The 23,566-nt window shown below is 43.8% G+C and overlaps 1 protein-coding gene and 1 non-coding gene across 3 annotated transcripts; both read left to right on the top strand.

The window, feature by feature from the left end:
• The first annotated feature begins 900 nt into the window (after window positions 1–900).
• On the top strand, window positions 901–11,954 carry Eif4g2 (eukaryotic translation initiation factor 4 gamma 2). 2 transcript variants are annotated; one of them, XM_075971899.1, is made up of 22 exons: window positions 901–1,182; window positions 2,280–2,406; window positions 2,748–2,813; window positions 3,341–3,481; window positions 4,277–4,379; window positions 4,915–5,046; window positions 5,139–5,205; window positions 5,344–5,495; window positions 6,009–6,119; window positions 6,273–6,356; window positions 6,468–6,566; window positions 6,741–6,879; window positions 6,960–7,120; window positions 7,442–7,555; window positions 8,153–8,278; window positions 8,413–8,517; window positions 8,607–8,822; window positions 8,904–9,162; window positions 9,271–9,475; window positions 9,575–9,786; window positions 9,888–10,009; window positions 11,137–11,954. In XM_075971899.1, the coding sequence occupies exons 8-22, from the start codon at window positions 5,412–5,414 to the stop codon at window positions 11,200–11,202; spliced, it is 2,103 nt and encodes a 700-aa protein (XP_075828014.1). In that variant the 5' UTR covers window positions 901–1,182; window positions 2,280–2,406; window positions 2,748–2,813; window positions 3,341–3,481; window positions 4,277–4,379; window positions 4,915–5,046; window positions 5,139–5,205; window positions 5,344–5,411; the 3' UTR covers window positions 11,203–11,954. The 2 variants fall into 2 exon arrangements, with proteins under 2 accessions (XP_075828014.1, XP_075828016.1); XM_075971901.1 differs by lacking the exon at window positions 7,442–7,555 and having other exon boundaries at window positions 940–1,182.
• On the top strand, window positions 7,608–7,811 carry LOC142851477 (small nucleolar RNA SNORD97). Its single transcript, XR_012910795.1, has one exon. It is a non-coding gene; the product is annotated as a small nucleolar RNA SNORD97 (small nucleolar RNA).
• Window positions 11,955–23,566: the final 11,612 nt, after the last annotated feature.

Below are 23,566 nucleotides of genomic sequence, written 5' to 3'. Positions count from 1 at the left end.
TCCCAGCATTCGGGAGGCAGAAGCAACTCTGAGTTCGAGGTTAGCCTGGTCTAGACAACGAATTCTAAAACAGCCAAGGCTGTTACACAAACAGTAGAACATAGCCATAACCCATCCTTTAGCCTGTCACCTTTGTAATGCCTCGTTTTCCTTAATAACCCTAAGACAGAAAACACTGCACATCTAGAAATCCCTGGCCTCTGCTTTCCTTCCCGGGCCGACCAAGGAGAGGTAATCTGCAGCCCATCTTTAACATTTTTGAAATATGAAGAAAAAAATAATTAAAAACGAGTCTGCAATTTCACATCCTCCAAAGGCCCGCTCTCTACAAACACTTCTCTAGCAGGCCTAGCTACCGAGTCTAGCTCGGGGCCAGCAGGGCGAACAGTGAGGAGAAGCTGCCTCCAGCCCAAAGGCAACCCTTTCCTTCGACCCTTTCTCGTTCCTCCGCAGATGGAGGACCAACAAACAGAACGCGCCTTCCGGGCGGGCACACGTCCCTCTCCTCAGCCCGCAGGCCCGCCCGAGGCCAGGCCACGAGGCCACGCGGAGCTCTCGGGACACAAGGCCCGAGCGGGTCAAGGAGAGAGGAAAGGAAGCGGCTCCTCAAGGCAAGCATGAGGCTCGGCCTCCAGAACAAAGCGGCGGCCCGGGGAGACGCGGCGGCCCCGCGACGCACACTGCCGGGGCTCCCGGCGCTACGCAAAAGCCCCGCAGCGCGCCGGCCCGCCGCCCTTACGCCACTGGCTTGGCCCCAGAGCCTTCGCGAATATGGCTTTGCGCACTGCGGCGGGGCTGCGCCGCAACCTAGCTTGCCCGGTGGCTCCTCCCCGCCGCCCTGCGCGGATTGGTGGCGGACGGAAGCCCGGCTGCTGATTGGACAGCGGAGGAGCCACTCGGGGAGGCTCCGGTGGGGCGGCCGCCCCGGAGTGATAAGTTGGGCTTCAGACACGCCTCGGCGCCAGCAGCGAGCCGGAGCTCTATGGAGGCGGCGGCGGGTACCAGGTGGCGGCTGCAGCGGCGACTCCTCTGAGCTGAGCGTTTCAGGCCATCCTCGACTCCTTCCTCCCCCTTCCCTCCCCCTTTTTTGTTTTCCGTTCCCCTTCCCCCTCCCTTCCCCGTCCCCGACGACCGGATCCAGAGGAGGCAGCTGCAGTGGCAGCTGCTGAGTTCTCGGTGAAGGTGAGTGGAGCCGCCGCCGCCGAGCGGAGCCCTCTAAGATGGCCGCCGCCCCTGGCCGCTTCTTGTCGAGTGTTACAAAATGGCGGCCGCAGGCGGAGCCGGGCGGGGCTGCTCTCGTCTGCCTCTGGGCCACCTAGAAATCCCTGGCCTCTGCTTCCCTTCCCGGGCCGGCCCGGGAGACGCGGTCTGCAGTCTGGGCTAAGTGGCGGCGCGGCGCGAGGACGGCGTGCGAGCGTGGCGGGCCTCGCGCCTCGGCGGGAGGGACGCGGCCCGCGGCGGGGCCCGGCCGTTGGCGCGGGACCAGCGAGGCGGACGAGTCCGGAGCCCGGCCTCCCGGTGGGGAGGAGGTGTGTGGGCCCTGTGGCCGGCCGGCCGCCGCGCTGTCACCGGGGGACTCGGAGCGGAGGCGGCGGGCGGGCGAGCGGGCGGGATGCCGCCTTCCTGCGGGAGAACAAAGGGCGGCCCGGAGGGGGCGCCTCCCGCCCGGCCCGGGCCCTCGCCCGTCGGAAGCCCGGCCACACTGGCCTTGGGGGAGGAACCCGCTGCTCTTTTGTTCGCGCGGAGTGGGGCGGAGGTTCCCGCTGCCGTGTTGTGGCCCCGCTCTTCCGGCGGCTTCCCACACGCGCCCTGTGGGAAGGGGTGAAAGGACGGGCGGAGGACAGAGCCGTCCCGGCGGCGGGGAGTGAGACCTTGGCCGGCCTGTCAGTGCCCGGGCCGCGCACAGCAGTGCGGCAGACCTCGGGCCACCGCCGGTGTTTAAAGCATTTCTGTTAGATTTTAAAGGCCACGGAATATGGCTGCGTTCTAGGCAGTGTCCAGATGTTCTTCCTCCCCCCCCCCCTTACACACACACACACACACACACACACACACACACAAAGGCTGTTCCTGGCATCCTTGACCACTAAGGGGATCCACGTAGCTAAACAAGATTTTACTGTGTATTTGTGGTTTTGACTATGTTCTATTTTAGTCTTCTAAGGGCTGCAGTGCAGTGAAAGTTAATCAGCTGCAGTGAGAGCCGAAATAGATTAGAGCGAGGGTTTATGCATGTGTTTGTTGGCAGTACCTAATTTTGGCATTCTCTCTCGTTCCAGGCTTTTCGTTTGTACCATCCCCTCCCCTCCCCACCCCATCCATTAATATTATTCTTTTGAAGATTCTTCGTTGTCAAGCCGCCAAAGTGGAGAGTGCGATCGCAGAAGGGGGTGCTTCTCGTTTCAGGTATAGTTTTGGGTAGGGCGGTAGATACAACTAAATCGCACTTGTGTGCTGTGGCTCTAGAGTATAGGGTATACTGGGGGGCTGCAAGTGTGTCTGCGCCTCGAGGATGCCATCAGACCCCCTGGGACTGGAGTTACAGACAGTTGGGAGCTGCCATGTGGGTGTTAGCCCTTGTCCTCGGGAAGAACAGCCAGCTCTCAAACCGCTGAGCCATCTCTAGCCTCTGGTTCATTTTCTTCTAGGCCAAAGTTCAGTCTTGGTTGTGGTGCAATTTCTAAAATATAAATAGGTTCCCTTTTGAGTGAGATGTAATTGGTAAAGTAAACATTTGTTTTGAATAGTGCTTCTTCGGGCGGAGGAGGAAGTAGGGGTGCACCTCAGCACTATCCCAAGACTGCTGGCAACAGGTATGGTAACTGGATTTTATTAATTAAAGACTTCTCCATGCCTAACAGGATAACCCTTGGGAAATCACCTGTAATCCTAGTGTGAATTCATAATTTTAAACTGTTTTCGTCCTCTTGGTTCATATTTGCTGACTCAAATGATTGTCCCTACTCTTTAATATTTGATGTGGTCTGTGTGGAGGAACATGCCTGTTAAGCATGGTGGTGTTAAGTCTCAAGGTTGGGTTCCTGGATCGGTAGGGTTTTTTGACATGACCCGGGAATATATTGCCAGAAATGGAAATTCTAAGGTACTAGAGCAGAAATTGGGAATGGGCCTCCCGGTCATTTTAAGTCTTCCATAAGATTCTGATGCTGTTTAAGAAAGATTTCCAGGATTGCTTTGTTGTATGGGAAGAATATAAAGCCTTAAGGTTTGTTTCATTTTATTTTTACTTAGCAAAGTGGTGGGACATTTGTTAAATGAGTGAATACTGTTTTAGGTTTTCTTAATTGTAAGCTACTTTGTTGATGTTTTATTAAACTAGCGAGTTCCTGGGGAAAACCCCAGGGCAAAACGCTCAGAAATGGATTCCTGTACGAAGCACTAGACGAGATGACAACTCCGCAGCAAACAACTCCGCAAATGAAAAAGAACGACATGATGCAATCTTCAGGAAAGTAAGAGGGTAAGTGTCTGGCCGTTCTGAGGGAGTAGAGATTAGCTGTGCTGTTCTAGTATGTATGCTGCACAATTCACGGACATGATTCAACATTTTAGCAATTCTTTTGCCAACAATATTCTAAAAAACTTTGAGGAGTCCATTGCCCATAGGTATCTGGCTACAGGGGGGGTTGTTTATTACCCATGAGCTTATGCTAACTTTTCCATGTTGGTCTGGTATGTAACATCAGTGATGTGAGTGATATAACCATCTTAGCCTATGGTCACTTTCATCTGAGTTTTGAGAAAGGTATCTTGTGAAACCGCAGAAAAGCCCAGATAATATGATTCAGATGTCATAGTCTGTATCTGTGAGAAGTTTTATTTCACCATCTCTTTGATTCGATGAAAAATGAACACTTCTGTAATACCATGTACAAGGTTTACATAAGTTCAAGCTTAGACAAGAAACTACTGGGAGACAGGGGGGGGAAATATTTTATTTTTTCCATGGAGTGATATATCAGCCACACTCCAAGATAAGGCCCTGTACTCAGGAACAAATGACAACACAAATTTATGTTTTTAGTGATTTTTTTTTCTTAGAGAAAGAACATGAAATGGGGGAGGAGCGGAGCTGGAGGTCAGGAAAGAATATAATAAAAATATAATATATGGCATTATCAAAGAATAAATAGGAAAGAAAGGGGAACATTTTTCCCTGTTTAGGGAATTAGTAAAGGGAAAGTCAAAATTGAAACGCTATTTTTCAGCTTAGAAAATAATTGTTAACCCATACTTGAAATGTGTTTTTCTGCAGCATACTAAATAAGCTTACTCCTGAGAAGTTTGACAAGCTATGCCTTGAGCTCCTCAATGTGGGTGTAGAGTCTAAACTCATCCTTAAAGGGGTCATACTGCTGGTAAGTTTAAATGTTAGTTCAAGAGGGGGGGCAGAAAATTTACAGACATAAGTTTCTTATGTTTAATGACTGCATTAATCATGAGATAGGTCCTAGATATGGATATGTGTGTTTGAATAATGATAATAAAAACAGGACTACTTTGAATGACATTAGGATTCAAGAAGTGAACCTTGAATCCTCATTTGCCTTGGTTTATCAAGTTGTCTGGAAACAGCTGCTGAATTCTTTCCTTTGTGAAAGTGGTTTTGGGGGTTTATAATGATTCATAGGATTCTGGCATCTTGTTGTACATGACTATCAACCATAGAGTTGTATCTTCAACGATGTCTTTGATTTATAGTTTTCTAGCTGGAGAGGTGTATGCAACATGAGATTTATTAGATTGTACCACAGATATTAATTTTAAAAGGTTTTTTTTTTGAGGTGTGTCTAAATGAATTGAGAGTGTAGCTTGTGAGGGTTAAGGCTGTTTTAAAAGAGGGCTCCTTTAGCCTCTTATTCATCATGGTTTGATTTTTAATGGCTTCTGTAGATTGTGGACAAAGCCCTAGAAGAGCCAAAGTATAGCTCGCTGTATGCTCAGCTATGTCTGCGATTGGCAGAAGATGCACCAAACTTTGATGGCCCAGCAGCAGAGGGTCAACCAGGACAGAAGCAAAGCACAGTGAGTGACAGTTTTTGTTTGCTTTGTTTTAAAATTAGTTTGGAAATTTTTTTTAATTAGCAAAGTTTATAATGCCTTTTGTTTGCAAATAGACATTCAGACGCCTCTTGATTTCCAAATTGCAAGATGAATTTGAAAACCGAACCAGAAATGTTGATGGTAAGCATTTAAATTTGCTATTAACTAGTACCGGGTGTTTTTATTACATTTATGCTTTTTGTGGCCTAAGTGTAACGGTCAGAACACTTGCAAGAATGGTTCTAAGTGTTCTTTATTCTGTTTGCCTCCCCTCCTCAGTCTATGATAAGCGTGAAAATCCCCTCCTCCCTGAGGAGGAGGAACAAAGAGCTATTGCTAAGATCAAGATGTTGGGGAACATCAAATTCATTGGAGAACTTGGCAAGCTTGATCTTATTCACGAATCTATCCTTCATAAGTGCATCAAAACAGTGAGTATGGAGTAGCTTAGGGTGAGGTAGTCAGTAAGAATGTCCTTATTTGGGGAAAGTTAGTCAATTGCTGAAAAGGTGGCTGGCTACTGACATAGTTTGGTAACCAGAGAAACTCAGAATTTCAAAGTGCTTTTTATTTTTTATTTTTTTTAATTAATTTATTTATTATGTGTACAACATTCTGCTTCCCACACACCAGAAGATGGCGCCAGATCTCATAGATGATTGTGAGCCATCATGTGGTTGCTGGGAATTGAACTCAGGACCTCTGGAAGAGCAGTCAGTGCTCTTAACCTCTGAGCCATCTCTCCAGCCCTCAAAGTGCTTTTTAAAGTAGAGGTAGATTGGATTGCTTTGCCTGTGTTGAAATTCATAGAGGGATTTCTTCAACACAGACAAGTAGGAAAGCATTGTCTTACATGCTCTAGGAATTGGGAGTCAGTCCAAACCTAAGGAAGGAAATACTACATAAACCAGATAACTAAAATTTTAAACATGTTCTTTTGATAGCTTTTGGAAAAGAAAAAGAGAGTCCAACTCAAAGATATGGGAGAGGATTTGGAGTGCCTCTGTCAGATAATGAGGACAGTGGGACCTCGATTAGACCATGAACGAGCCAAGGTATGCTTTTACTGAGAACAGTTAAAGGTGGTGTGTTTTGTGAGTTGGGGTTTACTCTAGTTAGTCTGCCTTTACCCTATGGCACAATAATTCAAAATGCCTTAGATAGTGTACTTAGTTCTAATTGTGTTTTTTGTTTTATTTTTTTATCAGTCCTTAATGGATCAGTACTTTGCCAGAATGTGTTCCTTAATGTTAAGTAAGGAATTGCCAGCAAGGATTCGTTTCCTACTGCAGGTAAGATTTTTTTTTTCAACTATGTCCAATAAACTTGAGGTTTTTTTTCCTTTGGAATAGTAATTAAAATTTAAATTTTTTAATTAAAATTTAAATTTTTTAAAATTACAGGATACCGTAGAGTTGCGAGAACACCATTGGGTTCCTCGCAAGGCTTTTCTTGACAATGGACCAAAGACGATCAATCAAATCCGTCAAGATGCAGTAAAAGTAAGAGATTTTCAATTTCTTTTTCTTCTTTTCCATAGTAGTGTAGTCCTTTCCTTAACTCTTAAAATCTAGAATTAGTGTCCTTCAGGCCATTTTTGGAGAGAAGTTCTAGAACTGTAAATAAGCAATCCGGGGTCTATGGGCAGCAGTACTTACCCACTTTTCTTCTCAAAGGATCTAGGAGTGTTTATTCCTGCTCCTATGGCTCAAGGGAGGAATGACTTCTTCCTGGAGGGACCGTTCATGCCGCCAAGGATGAAAATGGATAGGGACCCACTTGGGGGACTCGCTGATATGTTTGGACAAATGCCAGGTAAATTTTAAACAAAGCAGTGTTTGATTAAAGAAAGGTTAATGCTTTAATGAAGTTCTAAGAATTGTCTGTATTTTAAGGTAGTGGAATTGGTACTGGTCCAGGAGTTATCCAGGATAGATTTTCACCCACGATGGGACGACATCGTTCAAATCAGCTCTTCAATGGCCATGGGGGACACATCATGCCTCCCACGCAATCGCAGTTTGGAGAGATGGGGGGCAAATTTATGAAAAGCCAGGTAAGACATTGAGAGTGTTTATAGTGTTTAGGGCTAACCTTAGGTTCAATACATTATGTCGTTTATTGTTTGTTTTTTAATGATGCTGAGTTTTACCTTTAATGCTTTTTTTCTTATCCAAATTACCACCTGACAATTTCAAATTGAGTAAAATGTGTATCCTTAAAATTAGTAAAAATCACATCACTTTATTCAACAGATAGGTTAGATATTCTTCCTTGTTTCATCTTTTCTGGGCAAAGCAATGGCTTGGCTCATTCCCTTGGTACTCGATTACCATAATTTTTATCTAGACTTTCTTTCTCTCCCTTTCTGAAATAGGGGCTAAGCCAGCTCTACCATAACCAGAGTCAGGGACTCTTATCCCAGCTGCAAGGACAGTCGAAGGATATGCCACCTCGGTTTTCTAAGAAAGGACAGCTTAATGCAGATGAGGTACATTTGCCTACATTACTTCTATGCAGTAGATTGTCAGTGCAGGAATCTCTTGCCCGATGATTATAAAAAGACGCGAAAGAGGACTTGAAGCTGGATTCTTTTCCTTTTTCTCTCTTCTCTACTCTTTTCTCTATTTCCTTTTCTCTTTTCTCTACTTTTCTCTATTTCCCTCCCCTCCCACTTTCCTCTGCTTCTTTTTCTCTCTTTGGATGTCCAGCGTCCTATGAGCGAAGATTATGAGATATGAGGGCAAGTTTCTAAGTAATTTTTACTAGTTAGCATGAGAAATGGTTAAGATGTTGGTGGATTTCTCTGTAAGTAGAATAAAGAGTATCTATATTGCTGATATTGGGTGAATTATGTTACAAACTAAAGTTTGTAAACAATATCTTTCTCTTTTCCTCCAGTATCTTATTCATTAAATCAGATTACTTTTCCCAGAAGTTAAATTTATCACGTGATATGAAGTAACTTTTTGTTTTAGAGAATTATGTCTCTGCCATAATTATTAGGTTTGTCTAGGATTCTATACATTTGACATTTGTTTATTAGCTCTGTTAACTTGGTTATGTGTTGATTTGTTTTTGATTTTAGATTAGTTTGAGGCCTGCTCAGTCGTTCCTAATGAATAAAAATCAGGTGCCAAAGCTTCAGCCCCAGATAACTATGATTCCTCCCAGTGCACAGCCACCACGCACTCAAACACCACCTCTGGGACAGGTATGGGCCCCAAGTATCTGCCCTCTGAAGATGAGTGAGAATTCTGTTTTCTTCCCTCTGTTTCAGGTGGCACTGTTCTTATTGGTTTCTTACATTTATTTTGATTAAACGTGTGTTGTGCTGCTTGCCTTTAGACACCACAACTTGGTCTCAAAACTAATCCACCACTTATCCAGGAAAAGCCTGCCAAGACTAGCAAAAAGCCACCACCATCAAAGGAAGAACTACTTAAACAGACTGTAAGTTTCAGATAGCTCCCAAAGTCGTCTCTTGCTTAAACATTTGAGGATAGGGAACACTGGTGGTAATTGGATTGTGTTCTTCTCAGGAAGCCATTGTGACTGAATATCTGAATAGTGGAAATGCAAATGAGGCCGTCAATGGCATGAGAGAAATGAGAGCCCCGAAACACTTTCTTCCTGAGATGTTAAGCAAAGTGATCATCCTGTCACTAGATAGAAGTGATGAAGATAAAGAAAAAGCGAGCTCTTTGATCAGTTTACTCAAACAGGAAGGAATAGCCACAAGTGACAACTTCATGCAGGTAGAACATTGTACTGATTGTGTGATAGCTCTTTCCAGTTGTGGTTGGAAGCTAATAATTGTTTTGAATATTCTTCCCAAGGCTTTCCTGAATGTATTGGAGCAGTGCCCCAAACTGGAGGTTGACATCCCCTTGGTGAAATCTTATTTGGCACAGTTTGCAGCTCGTGCTATAATTTCAGAGTTGGTGAGCATTTCAGAACTAGCTCAACCACTGGAGAGTGGCACCCACTTCCCTCTCTTCTTACTTTGTCTTCAACAATTAGCTAAATTACAAGATCGAGAATGGCTAACTGAACTTTTTCAACAAAGCAAGGTCAATATGCAGAAAATGCTGCCAGGTAAGAGCTGACTGACTTAATTAACAATAAGTGATTTTGTGTACTAGGAAAGTGTTTGTAAAATGGTCTACATAGGTCACCCTGGTAAAATGAGAAATGTCTTTGCAGAAATTGATCAGAATAAAGATCGAATGTTGGAGATTCTGGAAGGAAAGGGATTGAGTTTCTTATTCCCGCTCCTTAAATTGGAGAAGGAACTATTGAAGCAAATTAAGCTGGATCCATCCCCTCAAACTATATATAAATGGATTAAAGATAACATCTCTCCCAAACTTCATGTAGATAAAGGATTTGTGAACATCTTAATGACCAGGTAAGATAAATGGTTTTCACTTGTTAGAAAGTCTACAGGGCAGAGCCCCAAAAGCTGGTGTTGAACTAGACAGTTTCTAACATGATCTCTGCTGTTCAGCTTCTTACAGTACATTTCTAGTGAAGTAAGCCCACCTAGTGATGAAACAGATTCTTCCTCTGCTCCTTCCAAAGAACAGTTAGAGCAGGAGAAACAACTGCTGCTCTCTTTCAAGCCAGTGATGCAGAAATTCCTTCATGATCATGTGGATCTACAGGTCAGTGCCCTGTATGCTCTGCAGGTGCACTGTTATAACAGCAGCTTCCCAAAAGGTGAGGTGACTGGTGTCCGTAGAGAATGAGGGGCAGTCTGAAATAATAGCACACTGGAATAATGGAATTAATTACATGCTTTTGGTTGGTTTTGTTTTAAGGCATGTTACTTCGATTTTTTGTTCATTTCTATGACATGGAAATTATTGAGGAGGAAGCTTTCTTGGCTTGGAAGGAAGACATAACTCAAGAGTTTCCAGGAAAAGGCAAGGCTTTGTTCCAGGTAAGCGCTTTGTTAAGTTTTAGGGTTTTTTTTGTTTTTTTGGTTTTTTTTGCTATTGACTTGGCTTGGTTGTTTTTGATAGTATTTTAAATGGACCTCTTCCTAACTTCAATGCATCAAAAAGTATGTTAGTCTGCAAGATGTGGTTAAATAGGCAGTTAGCAAATGAGATGAAGATACGGGATGAAATCATGCTTAAAACCATAGTGCTGTATAAAATTGGTTATAGATAGGTAATAATTTTGGTGGCAAAGCTGCTTACTCACATGGTTAACAGAATACAGACATTTGGGTTTAAAACTAAAAGTGAAAAAAAAAAGCATACTTTGTAGTTTGGTGTTGTTGTTCAGTAGAATAGAGCTCTGGAAATAGAACTTGACATGAAAGAACTCCATAGTGTGCATAAAATTAGCTTTTTGAAGAATTTAAAAGTAGGATCTCAGCCTAGTGCCAGCTAAAAAGGTCTTAACACAGTTCAGATAGTTCTACTAATAGTATAGTTCTAGCTAAGGCCTCAGCTTTGAGGAAGCCCTGGTTTACAGCTTCTAATCTAAGGTTTATAGACTACTTTGTAAGGAGTGTTTAAGACAAGCCTGGACACTCATTGTATGGGATCCTGTTCTCTGGTGGGCAACTAGAGAGATAGCTCAGCAACTTAGAATGCTCAAAACCGTTTATCTCCAGTTCCCAAAGGTTCAGTCCCCTTTTTGGCTGTTGGGCCCTGTGCATACATGGTACACAGTCATATATACCAGTCAGTCATCCATATATGCACAAATGTTTTAAAGGAAGGAAGGCTGGAAATGGCTCAATAGGTGAAGCTTGTGAAGACCAGACTCCACAATCAACTTACTCTCTGGGTGGACTTCTTGATTGTATATTCTGAACAAAACTTAATTTTTTTTAAAGATTTATTTTGTAGGTATGTCTATAAAGGTGTGAGAATCCCTGGAATTGGAGCTTTAGACAGTTCTGAGTTGCTATGTGGGTGCTGGCTATTAAACCCAGGTCCTCTCTGGAAGAGCAGTCAGTGCCTCTTTTAACCACTAGGGCATCTATCTTGCAGCACCCTAAACTTAATGTTTTATATAATATACTAAGTTTTTTATTATGAATTTAATTTACAGGTAAATCAGTGGCTAACCTGGCTAGAAACTGCTGAAGAAGAAGAATCAGAGGAAGAAGCTGACTAAAGAACCAGCCAAAGCCTTAAATTGTGCAAAGCATACTATGATGTAACTGCATTTGACCTAACCACTGCGAAAATTCATTCCGCTGTAACGTTTTTCACAATATTTAAAGCAGAAGCACGTCAGTAAGGTTTCCTTCTGCATAAGGTTTTTGTAGTGTGATGTCTTAATCATAGTCTACCATCAAATACTTTAGGAGTATCCTTAATGTTTAGATAGAATATTAGCAGCATGCAATAATTACATCCTAAGTTCTCAAGCAGAGGCAGTCTATTGCAAAGATCTTCTTTGCTGCCAGTTACCATAGGCTGTTTTTAAGTTAGAAAACTGAATAGCAACACTGAATACTGTAGAGATGCACTTTGCTCAGTAATACTTGAGTTGTTGCAATATTTGATTATCCATTTGGTTGTTACAGAAAAATTAACTGTAATTGATGGTTGTTGCCGTAATAGTATATTGCCTGTATTTCTACCTCTAGTAATGGGCTTTATGTGCTAGATTTTAATATCCTTGAGCCTGGGCAAGTGCACAAGTCTTTTTAAAAGAAACATGGTTTACTTGCACAAAACTGATCAGTTTTGAGAGATCTTTAATGCCCTTGAAGTGGTTTTTGTGGGTGTGAAACAAATGGTGAGAATTTGAATTGGTCCCTCTTATTATAGTATTGAAATTAAGTCTACTTAATTTATCAAGTCATGTTCATGCCCTGATTTTATATACTTGTATCTATCAATAAACATTGTGATACTTGATGTAGTTGTACATGACTTCAAATAGTACCTCCAAAGTTTGGAAAATTGTTCATTTTGTCTTGAGGTATGGACTTACCTCAGTTTAAGAACTTGGGAAATTTTTAACTTCATAGTCTTAACACCAGTGCTATTTAGTAGTGATTCATTCACCCTGTAAGCAGCATTAGTAAGTATCATACTTTAGAGTATTCAGTTTTTCACCCTGTTTCAGACTGACTGTTTCTGTCAGTCTTGTAATGCAAGCTGTCAACTTAATCTGGAGCTGCCTTTTCTGTTAAGAGACTTTGTCGACTCTGACTCTGCTTTCTAAGCACCTTAGGAATAAGCTTCCTCATCACACCATCCTCTTTGCTGAGGTACCTGCTTAGTCCTTAATCTCCATTTACTCTTCACAACAAAACAACCAGAGCAAGAAACTGAAAAACAAAACTGCCATGTGGTTTAGAACTCGGCAAATGCTAGGCTTTAAATTTATGATTTAAAATTTTAAATCATAAAATTGGCTCCTATTACTATCCATTTTGTCTAGCCCTTGCAATATGTAGTTCCTTTACCTGGAACAGTGCTTTCCTTACCTCTTAACCTTCAGGTATTGGCTTAAATTTCACTCAACTTGCCTTCTTCCTCTGCCAGGACAAGAGAAGAGTTTCTATAAGTCAAAGGTTTTTTTGTTTTGTTTTTTTTTTTGAGATGTCACTGAAAAGGTCCACGGGGAACCCAGAGAACAGTGGACCACAAAGTAGCTTGACTGGGTCAAGTCCCACTGTGTCCCCTGCATTCCCTGCCAATATCTTCTCAGGTGTCACCAGCTCCAAAAGCCTGCAGTGGAAATGAGTAGGGACAGATAGGCCCTTTGCTCCCTCCCAGAAGAACCCTGGTCTTGCTTTGGTGGGTTTGTCATCAACTCTCTCAGTGGAGTATAAGAAACTGGGAAAAGTTGAAGTCGGAGCCAAGGATAATTGTGGGATTGAGGTTCATCCCACAACTCAGCCTAGCCTGTAGTCTACTACTCATCTACCCCCTGGTGAAAGCTGAGCTCCAAGGGGACAGGACAGTGTAGGTCTCAACACTGCTGAGTGGGTTTTTTATGAGCTTCAATATTAGTAAATTTTGGGAATTAAGGATTTAAGGGAAATTCAAAATTAGGTTTAGGATCCAAAATGTCCTGGATAAAAGATTGTCTTTGAATCTGAAGATTGATTGCATGGTAACTGAGTTAGGGCTAACACACTAACTGAAATGATCTGTGTATTGCCCCACCCTCTAGAAAAACTAGTAATGAATAAATGTTTGGATAGTGACCTGGGTTTTTCTCATTTGTTATACCCCTTAATTCTAATGTTTCAGAGCTTGCAACTTAGTTGAATCCAGACTTCATGATGCAGTGGTTACTTCAATGTGTGTGTGAGACATTTTTTAAGGCCCACTCAAGAGGGAGTTCCTTGAAGAAAGCAGGCCCCTGGAATGGGAAGACAGTCCAAATCCTTGGGGTGGGTGCTGTGGACCAGCTACAGCTTTCAGGGTCGAGGTAGGGCAGGACAGATACACAGAGGTCACTGTCAGACAACCTGACAAGTCCTGGTCTAGGTAGACCAGAACTTAAGAGTCATGTGAAAGGGGCCATTCCACACTTCTCACATCACTTGGAACCTGAGTCTGGAAAAGAGGACTGAAAGCCATCAATCTACCCACTCACTAAGTGCTCTCAGAGCCCTCTGCTAGGCTCCAGGAGGGGACCTTGTGGACAGACACTCAAGTGTAAGACTCTTGGTCAAGTATGAATGACACAGGATGTGACTCAGGAGCAGGGCTGTTCAGGTCAGCTCAACACTCAGGCAGGAGAGAAACTACTGTTTAGGGGTGGTAAGTATCCAATGGGGGAAAGAATGTCAGTGCTACTTGAAATGGTGTTCAGAGAAAGCCACCTGTCGGAGATAATGGAAGTTAGGAGGGAATCAAGTCACTAGAGCAGGCAGAAGGAAGCAAATCCACAGGCCCTCAGATGGGGGTAGATGAACAGAGTAAGATGACCTGAGGCTGGATGGAGATTGATAGGGTGATTGGTAGAACAAATCTGACAAAATAAAGATACAATTCAAAGTAGAACAGGTAATTTTATCTGATACTTAAGATGATCCAATGTCTGCATTTGGCTGATTATTCTAGCCAACATTCACTGAGCATTTAGATTGGAGAAAACTGATTCATCCCATCTAATCTTTCTAGCACCCCCAGGTACTATAGTATCTCTAGTTTATTGATGCAGAAACAATTAGACGCCTTATCCAAGAGCTGTAAATAGTTCCAACCCCAGCCTTGTATTGTGGTCCAGTTACTGCTCACTTTATTCAGTCTGGGACCCCAGCTCAAGGGTGATGCCACCCACATTCAGATGACGTTTCTCCCTTCAGCTAAAACTTTCTTGGAACTAGAATAGCTAGAGAGATGGTTCAGTGGTCCTGAGTTCAGTTCCCAGCAAACCACAGTGGGATCTGATGCCCTCTTCTGGTGTGCAGGCAGCATTCGTACGTGTATGTATGTGTGTGTGTATATCTATATAAAACTGGAAATAGACACTCCCAGAGATTTACATACATGGTGATTATAAATTTAAGCAAGTTAACAAGGAAGGTTAACTATCACATCCAGAGAGAAGCTTCATGCCTGTGGGATGGGCCCTTTGTTCTTAAGATTGTTTGTGTGTATAGTGCCACAGCACTTACATGGGGACAGAGGACAACTTTTCAGAAGTCCATTTTTTCCCACAGCACAGCAATAAGTGAGTTTCTGTCCGATTCTATCTCCACTTTCTATCTCATTGTAGGAGTGCTACAATTACAGACATGAGCCACTTCAGCTGGCTTTTGGGATTCAGTTGAGGTCATGCATGTGTCTTGTGCAGCAAGTGCCATGTCACCAGCCCTGTTTCATTTCTTTTCCCTTTTTCTGCACTCCATCCGATAGCATGACTGACTTTCCGGGCTGGAAATGCTGTGGACAAATGTCTATTCACCCCAGATAGAGAGAGCATGGATAACGGACCGGGGAGCCAATGAATTTATTGGGATTTTTTTTCCAGAAGCATGGATGAAGAGGGTACCAGCACTCACCTTTCCTTCCTGATTGTGGGCACCATGTAACCAGTGACATCACACTACCACCATACCTTCCTGACCTTCATAGACTATATCCTCTTGAGCTGTATTCCAAAGCAAACCCCTCCCTCCATAAACTGCTATTTTGGTCTTATTAACAAGAAAAATTATTATTGGTGGTTTAAATGGGAAATGTCCCCTGTAGGCACATGTAACTAAATACTTTGTTTCCCAGCTGGTTGCACTCTTTGGGGAGGTTATGAAATCTTTAGGAAGCGGACGGAGCCTTGCTGGAGGCAGTTACTTCACTGGGGACAGGATTCTAAGGTTTATTCCCTCATCCCACTTCAGTTCTTGCTTTCTGTTTCAGTAAAAATGACAAAAGCCAGCAACCCTGCTCTGGCCACTTGCTGCCATGCCTTCTCACCATTATGGACTCCTGTGGAACATAAGCCAAAATAAACTCTTAGACATTGGTATGGTCATGGAGTTTTGTCGCAGCAACAGAAAAATAAGAAAGGCAGTAACTTAAGAACTATACTTGTGTGACCAAGCTGCAGTCAGAATAGGATTGGACGGACCATAAGACCTGAGTACACACAGCCTCCAAATGCCCCTGCAATGGGCTGGATTGTATCCCCCCAAGTCAAAAGGCCTGAACATGGCCTCACTTGGGAAAGATCTTTGCCAGTGGTACGATGGAAGTCCTGAGGATGGTCGCTAGTCTTGTATTATGATGTCTTCACAGAAAGAGAAGAAACAGATTTTGTCAGTTGATGACACAGACAGAGATAGGAGGGATGCCTCTAGACATGGAAGGATACTTCCTCTAGACATGGAAGGATACTTCTAGACATGGAGGGATGCCTCTAGACATGGAAGGATGCTCAAGATTGCAGGCAACACTAGAAGGCACTTTTTCTTCTCTAGGCTTTGCATTTAAGACACCCCATTCAGGGCTGGAGAGATGGCTCAGAGGTTAAGAGCACTGGCTGCTCTTCCAAAGGTCCTGAGTTCAATTTCCAGCAACCACATGATGGCTGACAACCATCTGTAATGAGATCTGGTGTCCTCTTCTGGCATGGAGGTGTATATGCAGGAGGCACATTGTATATGTAATAAATCTTTTTTTTTTTTTTTAAAAAAAAGACACCCCATTCCTTCAGGGACCAATGCCCCTGCTCTTCCCCAGGGCCATCCCCCTTCAAGGACTACCATGCCTTCCAGCTCACTCCTTTCCTCTCACCTCCCTGGAACTCCAAAGCTACTTCATCCAATGCTACAAACCTTTAATACAGTTCCTCAGGCTGTGGAGACCCCCAACTATAAAATTATTTTCATTGCTACTTCATAACTAATTTTGCTACTGTTAAGAATCATAATGTAAGCCAGGCAGTGGTGGTGCACACCTTTAATCCCAGCACTCAGGGGGCAGAGGCAGGTGGATCTCTGTGAGTTCAAGGCCAGCCTGGTCTACAAGAGCTAGTTCCAGGACTACTGGGAAACCCTGTCTCAAACCTCCCACACACACACACAAAAAAAAGAATCATAATGTAACAATTTTTGGAAATAGAGGTTTGCCACAGGGGATGCACCCACAGGTTGACAAACCAAGAGAGATGTCACGAGTGAAGGAATGAGGGCACTCTATTTGGTTCTCAGAAGAATTCTCTCAAAAAGCTTAGAGGAGACATTTTAGCAAAGAAAAATTAGAAAATAAATTAAAAAGTGAAAGAAGAAATGTAGTTATTCTAGTAATTTCTATAACTTGGTGGGGAATGACCTTTTGGGAAAGTTTCAGGTTTTTTTAAATTATTTATGTATGTATGTATGCCATGTTCTGCCTGCATGTGTGCCTGCAGGCCAGAAGAGGGCACCAGATCTCACTACAGATGGCTGTGAGTCACCATGTGGTTGCTGGGAATTGAACTCAGGCCCTCTGGAAGAGCAACCAGTGCTCTTAACCTCTGAGCCACCTCTCCAGCCCAAGTTTCAGATTTTTAAGGAGCTTAAAGTTTATATAATTTATAACATAAAATTATGGAGTCAGTACAGGGTCTTCAAGGATCCCTGAGTGAAAATCACTTTTGTGTGAAAATACTTAAAGCCTAAAGGCAAATGGCAGCATGGGGTGAGAGGGTGGATCAATATGTCTGATTCAAAACACATAGAAATTAATGGCACACTAAGAAAAAGATCTGTCATACACACCTCAGGAGTTGACCACATAAGCTCTTCAAATAGGCAGAAAAAAGAGCAACGAATGTCTCAAGCCCTAAGATGGAGACATTGTTTATTCCAATTCAGACAAGTAGGCAGGCACAATTGTTTAAAAGTCCTGTCTGTCAGGGGCCTGGGAACTCAGAGTTTGAATAACTCTAAATCTCATATTTTCTTTTCCTAATGCAGCAGTTAAAATTGGAGTTTATTTCCAAATACAGTGGGGGAAACTCCTGATAAAGCATCTATGGAAACCATTTTCTGGTATTTTGTTTGTTTTCAATATTGGAGATGAAATTCAAGGTCTCATATGTGCTAGGCAACAATTTTACCGCTAAGCTACAAACTTCCTCTCCAGATTTGCAAATTGTAATGTCCAAATTACTCTTCAGAAGAAAAAAAAAATCCAGCACTCATCATTTCTTCCCTCACAAGGCCTTTCAGTTACTTGTTCTGAACCCTGTTCTGTTTGGAATGACACACCCCTCTAAAACTGCTCCAACCACTGCTGGTTTGTGATGTCCAGGAAGGGCCTTGAAAGGTTGGCTTTTAAAGCATAGATAGATAGGTAGGTAGATGATTGATTGATAGATAGATAGATAGATAGTAGATAGATGATAGATAGGTAGGTAGATAGATAGATAGGTGATAGATAGAATAGATAGATACATACATATATGCATACATACATACATGCATACATACACACACATGCATAGATACACATAGATGTGTACCATTTACTTGCAGTACCTGTGGGGGCCAGAAGATGGCACCATCCTGGTGCTGGAGTTACAGGTGTTGTGAGCCAGGAATTGAATTCATGTCCTCTTTACCACTAAGCTATCTCTCCAGCCCAAGACACGTTTAAGATTTATTCTTTTTTTGTTGTTGTTTTGTTTGTTTGTTTTTCAATATAGGGTTTCTCTGTATCTTTGGGGCCTGTCCTGGAACTAGCTCTTATAGACCAGGTTGGTCTTGAACTCACAGAGATCTGCCTGCCTCTGCCTCCCAAGTGCTAGGATTAAAGGCATGCGCCACCACCACCCAGCTTTTTTTTTTTTTGACAGGGTTTCTCTGTGTACAGCTCTGGCTCTCCTGGAACTGGCTGGCCTCAAACCTGGAAATCTGCCTGCCTCTGCCTCCTGAGTGCTGGGATTAAAGGCATGCACCACCACTGCCCAGCTATTTTTATTACTTTTTTAAAAATGTTTATTTATTTATTATGTATACAATATTCTGTCTGTGTGTATGTCTGCAGGCCAGAAGAGGGCACCAGACCTCATTACAGATGGTTGTGAGCCACCATGTGGTTGCCGGGAATTGAACTCAGGAACTTTGGAAGAGCAGGCAATGATCTTAACCACTGAGCCATCTCTCCAGCCCCTATTTTTATTACTTTTAATTGTGTTTCTGAGAATATATCTGTGTGGGACTGTGTACATGGATGAAGGTGCCCATGGAAGCCAGCGGTATCAGATCTTCCACAAGTTGGAGTTACAGGAGATTGATTGTAAGCTACCCAGCATGGGTGCCGGGAACTGAACTTGGATCCTCTGGAAGAGCAAGCAGTGTGAGCTCTTACCCACCAAGCCATCTCTCTCCAGCTCTAAGTACATTGAATGAAGAGAGATCCCACCTACTGGGTAGAGGGAAGGTCAGCTGTCCTAATTGCTCATTCTACCGGAGCTCAGGATAACGTTCCTAGCTGAGCAGGGACACAGATTCCCACAGCCTGGGCTTACTTCAAGTAACACAATGGTGATATTCGCTCAAATACTACGGGGGGCAAGCCACTGGCCAGAGATCTTATGTAGAGTTTGAATGAAATTATTTTATGAAATGTGGGCAGAAGAAAACACTGGTTATTAACACACACTAATATGTACTTTTAATGTGCATTTTAATGTAACAATGAATGAAATATTAGTAGCTGAACTATTTCACATACCTCCCAAAGGCTTACAAATTTGAGTTAATAAATAATTTATGAAAAAGAAGAAAAAAAATAAAAAAAATAATTTATGCTAATTACATGCTTATTTTGTGTGCAGGTGTGTATGTACGTATGAGCACGTGCAAGCCTCGGTGTGCATGTGGAGACCAGAAGACAACTGGGGGGTTCCAGAGTAAAGCTTGTTGACAAGTACCTTTACCTGCTAAGCCATCTGTCTGGCCCACAGACCCCTTCCAAGCGGAGAGAGAATCTTCCTAGGGACACGTGGCTGCTGTCTCACAGCGCACATGCCAACATGACTCCAACCAGCTGAACTTGCGAGAACTCAGGACAGAAGAGAGAGGAGCCAGGCACTACAAAGAGCCAAAAGTCAATTACTGCCCAGAGCTTCCATCTTTAGATAAACGTGATTTTTGTTTTGTTTTGTTTGAGATGAAGTCTCACCACATAGTCCAGGCTGGCCTCAAGCTTTTGATCCTCCCTACCTTCTACTGATAAGTGATGGGATTAGCCACCACTCCTGTCAAGAAATGGCAAGAAACAGAAACTAAATGAACACTTCTCGCTCAGTCTTAATGACTGGGGACCTTCGGAAACAGATATGAAAGACATAAGGTCTGCTCTTTGTTGAGGCTGGGGACCAGACACCTGACTTGGAACAACAGTTGATGTAGAAAGATAGACACAGGTAACATAGATCTGGGATCCGGTGCCAGACGAAGAGGAACCAGCAACCAGCGCATGAAGGAGGACTAGAGCAAGCTCACCTCAGTAGGGCATCTCTGTGGGGGAGGGGGATTTCATCGGTTTGAACACAATGACAATAAACACAGAGTCACCAGTAATGCATTGATTGGTGTTGCACTAAGGTCAGAAACCAAAGCCCTTCTTTCCTTCTGGTGTTAACCAAGGGTGAACCCAGATTGGAATTCTCTGCTTTCTCCATGTCTGCCATCGTTTCTGCTTGTCTGTTGTATGAATCTGTATCTGTGCCTGCCTAACACTGTCTTTTGAATCTGTCTGTCCCAGTCTGTGTCTGTCCTTTGATCTCTTTCTTAATTGAACAGCATAGAAAGCATCAGATAGGAAAGGAATGAGGTACTTTACAGAAATCCTTAACCATTTTACAAGGGATTTAGTCATTGACTCTACTGACCCCCACTGACTCAGATAACAGACACTAGCAAACAATGCCCAAATGCTGCATTCAGCATTTATAGTAGATATTCATTTTATAAGACTGCTGTTAGCCTATTTTCAACAAATGGTTATCATAAACTGCAAACACACCCACACTTATTACTTTTGAGTCAGGGACATGGAAGTGCCTTTTTTTTTTTTTTTGGTTTTTTGAGACTGTTTTTGTTTTTCTGTAGCTTTGGAGCCTATCCTGGAAACCAGCTCTTGTAGACCAGGCTGGCCTCGAATTCACAGACTCACAGAGATCTGCATGCCTCTGCCTCCTGAGTGCTGGGATTAAAGGCACCACCCGGCAGAAGTTGTATATTTTAAGATTGCAGCTCAGCACTAGTTTCAATGTAAAAGCTGATTACAGGGGAAATCCAAGGCAAGTAAGGTCATTCCAGTGTTCTCTTGAAAGCAGGCTAAACAAGCTCGCTGAATACACAGTCAGATGGCGTTCTTATATGCCTTCAGGTGTATTAGTAACTTTGGCTGTGAGGTCCTCAAAAGTTTGTCTCTTAAAATGTAAGAGATATTTTCAGAATCATCCATTGCACGAGGTATGAGCGCACAGACATCCAGGATAAAGGGCTGCCCTGGGTACTTTTTGCACATACTGTCTTCACCTGCAGGTCATCCCTTGGTCAACACTTGGACCAGGAGAATGTCTTGGCATTCCCATGGCTCTGAGGCATTGTGCTCTTGACACGGCAGCTCATGAATGTTCATACACACAGGGGTACACTCACTCCCCACAGTTCTTGAATTCTCTGTCTGGTGGGGATTTTCCATAAAACCATTTCGATCAGCAGTGTGAGAATCTCTAGGGTCACACCAGAGAGCTCCACACACTACAGTTTCTTCAGCAGCACGTGACAATGACGAGTGTCCAAGTTATAACCCATGCTGGCCAAAGAGGGTCCGTTTAGGTTTCTATCCTGCACACAGAAGTCTGCTGGGGAGGTGCGTGAGATGCCCTAGCAGGTAAAGATGCTTGCCAATAAGATGACCTAAACCTCATCTCAGGGACTCAGGGAAGAAGGAGAGGACCAATTCCTGCAGGATGTCCTCTGACCTCTACACACATGCTGTGGCACCACACATACGTCCTCTATGTCAATTCTGTGAGAAATGAGAGCAGTGCATCTAAGAGATCATCTCTCTGTGTGTGCGCACGCGTGAGATAGTTGTTCAACAGGGAAAGATGCCTACTGTCAAGTCTGATGACAGAAATTCGATTCCCAGGCTCCATATGGTGGATGGAGAGAACCAACTCCCACAAGTTTTTCCCTGACTGGAGGAAGGTCATTGGCTAATAAAGGAACTGCCTTGGCCCATTTTATTGGTTAGAACATAGGTAGGTGGAGTAAACAGAACAGAACGCTGGGAGGAAGAGGAAGTGAGCTCAGACTCCATAGCTCTCCTCTCGGGAGCAGACGCCTCAGAGAGACGCCATGCTCCCAGCTCCCAGGCAGCCGCACACAATGAAGCTCCGACCCAAGATGGACTTAGGCTAGAATCTTCCCGGTAAGCGCACCTAGCTGTGCTACATAGAATATTAGAAATGGGCTAGTCCAGGTGCGAGAGTTAGCCTAGAAGAGGCTAGATAGAAATGGGCCAAGCAGTGATTAAAAGAATACAGCGTCCGTGTAATTATTTCGGGTGTTAAGCTAGCCAGGTGGCCGGGGTGCCAGGGACGCAGCCCCGCCGCTCCTATTACTACACCTGACCATGTAAAAAAATGTTTTAAGACATAGTTCAGTGGCTGGGCAGGGTGGCATACACCTTTAATCCCAGCACTCAGGAGGGAGAGGCAGGCGGATCTCTGTGAGTTGGAGGCCAGTCTGGTCCACAGAGGAGTACCAGCAGAGTTAGGGAGGTTACACAGAGAAACCCTGTCTCAAAAAACAAAACAAAAACAGGACATGGTTCAGTGATCAAGAACAATTGCTGCTTTCCCAGGGGACCTGAGCTTGGTTGCAGCACCCGCTGTGTTGGGTGCCTTGCGCCAGCCTGGAGCTCAGCTCCAGGGAAATAATGTCTCTGGCCTCTGCAGGCGCTTGCACTCATGTGCATCACAGCCCTCAGAGACCCAGACACACGATTAGAATCAAATGAGTCTGAAGAACAATGAGGATGCCTCTGGAGCAGGGCAGGGGCAGCTTTGCTGCGTGGCACCCATCTGACCTGGGATAGAAAGCATGAAGCTGAGTCTCATGACACTGGGTCTTCTTGCCTGAGGGGAGGTTGTTTTGTTTTATCTTTTCTTTTCTTTTCTTTTTTTTTTTTTTTTTTGAGTCAGGCCTCATTATGTGTCCCAGGCTCATCTGGACCTCACTATGTAGCCCAAGCTGGTATCAAACTGACAGAGATCCTTTCACCTCAGCCTCTGGAGCACTGGGGATATTGGCCTATGCCACAAAACCTGGCTACACTGAGCCTTGTGAGTCACACTTTCCTGTCACCAATCTCCCACAAGTGCAGCTCTGCTCCAGGTTCAATGGTCCAAGCTTATCCAAGCTCCTGCTAAACTAGTTTAAAGCAGAGTGTCTCTGATTGACACCGAGAGCTTTGGGAGTTGTCACAGGGCTATAGAGTACGGTGTTTTCAACAGGTCCGAAAACAGGGTTTCTCTGCATAGCCCTGGTTGTCCTAGAACTTACTCTGTAGACCAGAGGCCAGGCTGGGCTCAAATTTTGAGAGATCCACCTGCCTCTGACTCCTGAGTGCTGGGATTAAAGGCGTGTGTCACCACTGCTTGGCATAGTCTGTGGACTTTTTTTTTTTTTTGATTTTCGAGACAGGGTTTCTCTGTAGCTTTTGGTTCCTGTTCTGGAACTAGCTCTTGTAAACCAGGCTGGCCTCAAAATCACAGAAATCTGCCTGCCTCTGCCTCCCAAATGCTGGGATTAAAGGCGTGTGCCACCACCGCCCGGCTGTCTGTGGACTTCTTAAAGGAGACTTTATGTGTACTGGAAGACTCTTTGGCGTAAAGATCTATTTGAAAGACAAGGTGGATGAGAACATGAGCTCAAATCCAGCATTAAAACATCTGAAAATCTGGTCTCTGGAAGCCTCACACCTCTCAGTGTTCAGTCACTAGTTCATTGTAGCTTTCATGACCAAATACTGGTTAGACCCTGGTGAAATGACAGTGG

The sequence above is a fragment of the Microtus pennsylvanicus genome, chromosome 5 (genome assembly GCF_037038515.1).
Source record: "Microtus pennsylvanicus isolate mMicPen1 chromosome 5, mMicPen1.hap1, whole genome shotgun sequence".
In the NCBI taxonomy this organism is placed as follows: Eukaryota; Metazoa; Chordata; class Mammalia; order Rodentia; family Cricetidae; genus Microtus; species Microtus pennsylvanicus.
Note: the sequence above shows the minus strand (reverse complement) of the source record. Positions and strands in the feature narration are given on the sequence as shown.

Coding starts and splice junctions, on each gene's coding strand:
- Eif4g2 (XM_075971899.1), top strand. CDS start 5,412: ATGTTGGGGAACATCAAATTCATTGGAGAACTTGGCAAGCTTGATCTT. Junction 5,496..6,008: donor TTCATAAGTGCATCAAAACA/GTGAGTATGGAG, acceptor TTCTTTTGATAG/CTTTTGGAAAAGAAAAAGAG. Junction 8,823..8,903: donor CAAGTGACAACTTCATGCAG/GTAGAACATTGT, acceptor ATTCTTCCCAAG/GCTTTCCTGAATGTATTGGA.